The sequence below is a fragment of the Micromesistius poutassou genome (assembly GCF_964030765.1).
Source record: "Micromesistius poutassou genome assembly, chromosome: 9".
Lineage (NCBI taxonomy): Eukaryota > Metazoa > Chordata > Actinopteri > Gadiformes > Gadidae > Micromesistius > Micromesistius poutassou.
Window position 1 is genome coordinate 17500343 of NC_140279.1, and position 5000 is coordinate 17505342.

General features: G+C 48.0%; 1 protein-coding gene across 1 annotated transcript in view; it reads right to left on the reverse strand.

Annotated features, from left to right (window-relative positions):
- The window catches only part of palld (palladin, cytoskeletal associated protein), a 29184-nt gene that overhangs the window by 9474 nt on the left and 14710 nt on the right, over positions 1–5000 (reverse strand). The window contains 1 exon segment of the mRNA XM_084472952.1: positions 95–270. Coding sequence (XP_084329078.1) covers positions 95–270 — 176 coding nt within the window.

A 5000-nucleotide genomic window follows, 5' to 3' on the forward strand; every position in this document is an offset into this window, starting at 1 on the left:
TGGGTCAGGACGGGTTGGATTGTAGGAGGACGAAGTTCCCCCCTCAGGGGGGGGAACAACATTCCCTTGGTCTTCCGACCCCCGTGGTCCTGACCTTCGATGTAAACCTCCGCCGACGTGTTGTCCGCTCCCAGGCTGTTGGAGGCCACGCAGGTGTAGCGGCCCGTGTCGTCCTCGAAGGCCTCGGAGATCACCAGCGTGTGCAGGTCCCCATCCCTCCAGATGTGGATGTCAGGAGAGTGATGCAGCTCCCGCCCCTCGCAGAACCACCTGAGCCGGGGAGGGAGGCAGACAGACCGACGTGTCATTGCTGCGAAACGAGCGCGCCCGAACCCAGGCCCAACAAAAAAAAAAACTCAAGCTCGGCAATTTGCAGGACGAGCGCAAACAGTGAGATCAAATCCAAATAAACATCTCTAGTGACATACTCGCTCTTTCTGATGGGCGGAAATGTGCCCAGGTGATGTCACCTGCGTCTCGCACACTACAGGAGGTGACATCACCGACCCTGATTATGTTTGCTCTAACCGTCGCTGTGAACTGTTATTATTTTAAGACTTCTTTTAAGTTCTTTAAACCTGCGGTTTCAAACCGTTCCACTTTCCGCTAAATTTCCAGCATTCTTAACGGTGGTAGTGAACACGCTCGCACACTGCCAACCAGCGTTCGTGTCCAGGCACAAGTGCGTTTCAAGTTGGCTATGATTTATTGTCTCTCAAATAAACCCTGGCTTAACAAGCAGTAGACATTATTCTCACATATGTCTTGGCAGACCGGGATGGGAGTCTGCCAATCTGCACAACCATAATTCACAGCTTCACTCACGTACACACACGCTCATCGACACACACACACACACACACACACACACACACACAGACATACACCTTCTAGACATGTTTTTTTTTACGGGAATGGAACATGGAATGGAACTCCCTCTTCTCCTCATCTCCTCCTCCTTTCCTCAATTCTCCCCTCGTCTCCTATTTTACTCTCCCTACACACACACACACACACACACACACACACACACGCACACACGCACACACACACACACACACACACACACACACACACACACACACACAATCCTGCCATGACATCACTAGCCTAACGTTTCTGGTTAACCTCTTGACCCCCTGTTGGGGATCAGGGTATGAGAGTCCCCCAGGGTTCTTGAGCTCTCAGCTGTTCCAGTGTTTTAGAACCCCCGACCGGGAGCGTTCCAGTGGGAGCTGAGCTGTCACTGTAGGTTGCAGTCATTGCTCATCAGCACTGAGCAGCACTGCAGAGGTTTCGATGCACAGCGGGGCGTCCGCCGAGCAGCGACGACGCACAACGCCGCCCCCCCGGTTCTCACACGTCATCCTTGAGAACATGCACCTCACCCTGGTTGAGCGAGTTTGCATCCCGGGGAAGGTGAGAAAGTCAATGAAAAGGGCAGGCAGAAGGGGGGGCTTCTTGTTGGTGACTAAACTCGGCTGACGCGGACCCGATGCGTATATATATCTCCCGAAGCTTGTGTCACCGTTCAGCACACCTGACTGATTTTGCGTCACCAAGCGGCAGCGTAGGAGACAGGTGTAGACAGGTGAAGGAGCGTCATCACGTAGCTTCTTATCCCACTGGCTTCAGGTTCTCTGGTCTGAGCGGCTTCATCATAGTTTACTGGCAGGGAACATTTCCAACTTAGCTGGAAGTCTTATCCTCATTTATGACTAAAACTGGAAGGGAACATTTCCAATTTAGCTGGAAGTCTTATCCTCATTTCTGACTAAAACTGGAAGGGAACATTTCCAACTTAGCTGGAAGTCTTATCCTCATTTCTGACTAAAACTGGAAGGGAACATTTCCAACTTAGCTGGAAGTCTTATCCTCATTTCTGACTAATACTTCCTGTCTAGCGTGCCTCACCCTCACTGGCTAAATGTACAAAGGGTCATTTAACAACCACCCTGACCCTACTAACCCTACTGCAGTGGAGGATAACAATTCACCCCAATGCAAAGTTTTGAGTGAAATTGAGTCAGAGCTTTATAGCAAACATAAGTTAAACGTCACAATCTGGAGTGGTGTTCAGCTGGTCTCAACGTGGGTCTTACAGGCTTCAGAATACTGATGAGATCCAAGCCCACCAGATCTCGACCACAGAACCAACAGCAGCCACCAGAAGCCATCACTGGATTATTGTTTGAGAAACGTCTGGTTTGGAAAACTCCTGTCACATTTCAACCCATAGGGAGAGGTTTGTTTGTCCAAATCGATGAGGCGTTTGATGAAAATCACTGCATGGTTGAACTTCAATAGCCATTCTTCCTGCCTTTTTTTTGTAGGACATATCATATAGGATGTGATTTCAATCAGAATTGACTACAGATATGTCCAGGTTATTTTAAGATACTATCTAGTTAAAGTGTTACCTATCTTTCAAACACAAGCAGGGAAAGGGTCAAACTAATACAATAGACTTTGTATTGTGTGTGTTTGCATGTGCCTGTGTGTGTGCCTGTGTGTGTGTGTGTGTGTGTGTGTGTGTGTGTGCCTGTGTGTGTGTGTGTGTGTGTGTGTGTGTGTGTGTGTGTGTGTGTGTGTGTGTGTGTGTGTGTGTGTGTGAATGTTTGCCTGTGCGTGTGTCTGTGTGTGCATGTGTCTGTGGGTTTGCATGGTGTGTGCCTGTGTGTATTTGCACATGTGTGTGTATTGCATATCTAGACAGGTGAGAGGTTTCAGGTCCATATACATTTCCATAAAGCCATCTATTAGCAACAAAGTCCAGGAAGTGCTGGTGTTAGTGAGCAAAGGCTTTCTAATCTGCAGAGGATGTAAAATAGTATTCACGGCAGTCCTGCTGTGCATGCTGAATCCAGACTCCAGCCCTCTGGAGATGGAACCATGGAGATGTAAACCCTTGTTTGAAACAAACAGTCTGATGAAATCCAGACCAGATCAGCACACACACACACACACACACACACACACACACACACACACACACACACACACACACACACACACACACACACACACACACATAGACATACACACAGACATACAAACACACACACACACACACACACACACACACACACACACACACACACACACACACACACCTACACACACACACACATACACATTGGCATACACACAGACATACAAACACACACACACACACACACACACACACACAAACACACACAACAGACACACACACCACACCCAGACACCCACACAGAAACACAAATTATCTCAAACACACAAGCACTAACACACATGTACTGATCAAATGCAGAGCCCTATGGTTGAGCAGCACAATTATTATGGATAATTACTTTGTACACGCATTGGAGACAGACGCTAATGTCTAATGCATCTAAATTCATGTTCATTTGTCCATTTGTGTGGAATGTTGGAGTAGGGGAGGATTTAACTGTTACTTCCAATGGAATGTGCTATTCTGAACACTGTTCTGGTCTGAGCACTGTTCTGGTCTGAAAACTGTTCTGGTCTAAGGACTATTCTGGTCTGAGCACTGTTCTGGTCTGAGCACTGTTCTGGTCTAAGGACTGTTCTGGTCTAAGAACTGTTCTGGTCTAAGAACTGTTCCAGTTTTGAGAACTGTTCTGGTCTGAACACTGTCCTGCTCTGATCACTGTTCCACTGTGTGGACATTTGAATGCAATACATTCGATTTTTTGTAGAAGCATGTTAGAGATCCCGTAGCATGCTTTTTCAGGGTTAATAATTGCATTTGGGGGTACTACTGAAATAGGGTTACATGCCTGTATGTTAGAAATACCCCTTATTATTCTAACACTGTTCAATTCTGCAAAACCAATTTCAAAAACGGTCACACTGTTACGGAAGTAAAGTTTGAGCGCAAACAAGCTGTTTTCACACACTTATTGAGGGGTGATCTCAGTGGGTGGGAATACTCCCCATGGCTCGGACTTCAATTTTTCTAGCTTAGCAGACGTAATACATGTATACATACGTCATTTAACAGTCTAAGGCAAAAGGGAAAAGTTGAAAAAGCATGATATCACCCCTTTAAAGCAGTAACAGAGGACACCATGCCCCACCATAATACAAATACAATTCCTCCACAAGTTGCATTTATCCCAAACTAACAATACCGTCAGTGCATACATTTTTATGGATTGGCGACCCCTTAACCCATTAAGGGGCCATTAATTATCCCTTAACCCATTACCCTACCTGCTCCTTATCGTCATGCGTCTCCACACTTTGGAGATTAGAGTCGACTTAATGAATGAGCACTAAAACAATGCTCATAGAAGAGCCTCAGGTGTTCTCATTGTGCTCATCGTGCTCAGTTCACCAGCACACGTCACACAAGACCCCCGAGGCCGCTCCGACCCTGAGACCCAGCGGCTGCAGGGGAGTGGAGTGGAGACCCATGGCCCCTCCAGCCGGGGCCCGCCGGGGCCCGCCGGGGCCCGCCGGGGCTGCGTGCCACTGGGCCCCGGTCTCCTGGCCTGACCCGTCTGTTATTCGCTGCTGTTGATGGAAAGTTTTATGAAGCGAAGCTCGGTTTCACCACAAGCCCCAGAGAACAGGCCAGCACAGAGGGAGGAGAGAGAGAGAGAGAGAGGGGGGAGGAAAGAGAGAGAGAGAGAGAGAGAGAGAGAGAGTGAGAAAGAAAGGGAGAAAAAAGAGAGAAAGACACAGAGGAGAGAGAGAGAGAGAGAGAGAGAGAGAGAGAATGAGAGGAATTTAAACAGAAAATCACCTTTACAGTATGGACATTGATAACCTATGGGACATCAGGGACGTAAACTGGCCTGTCCCTCCCTGTCTGTCCGTCTCTCCCTCTCTGTCTATCTTTTTCTCCCTGGCTGTCCATTGTTCTCTCAGTCTGTCTGTCTGTTTCTCTCTGCCCAAATTCCTGTCTGTCTGTCTGTCTGTCTGTCTGTCTGTCTGCCTGTCGCTCCCTGCCTCCACCAAGAAGACTGCAGGACAACAGAGCATAGCGGTGG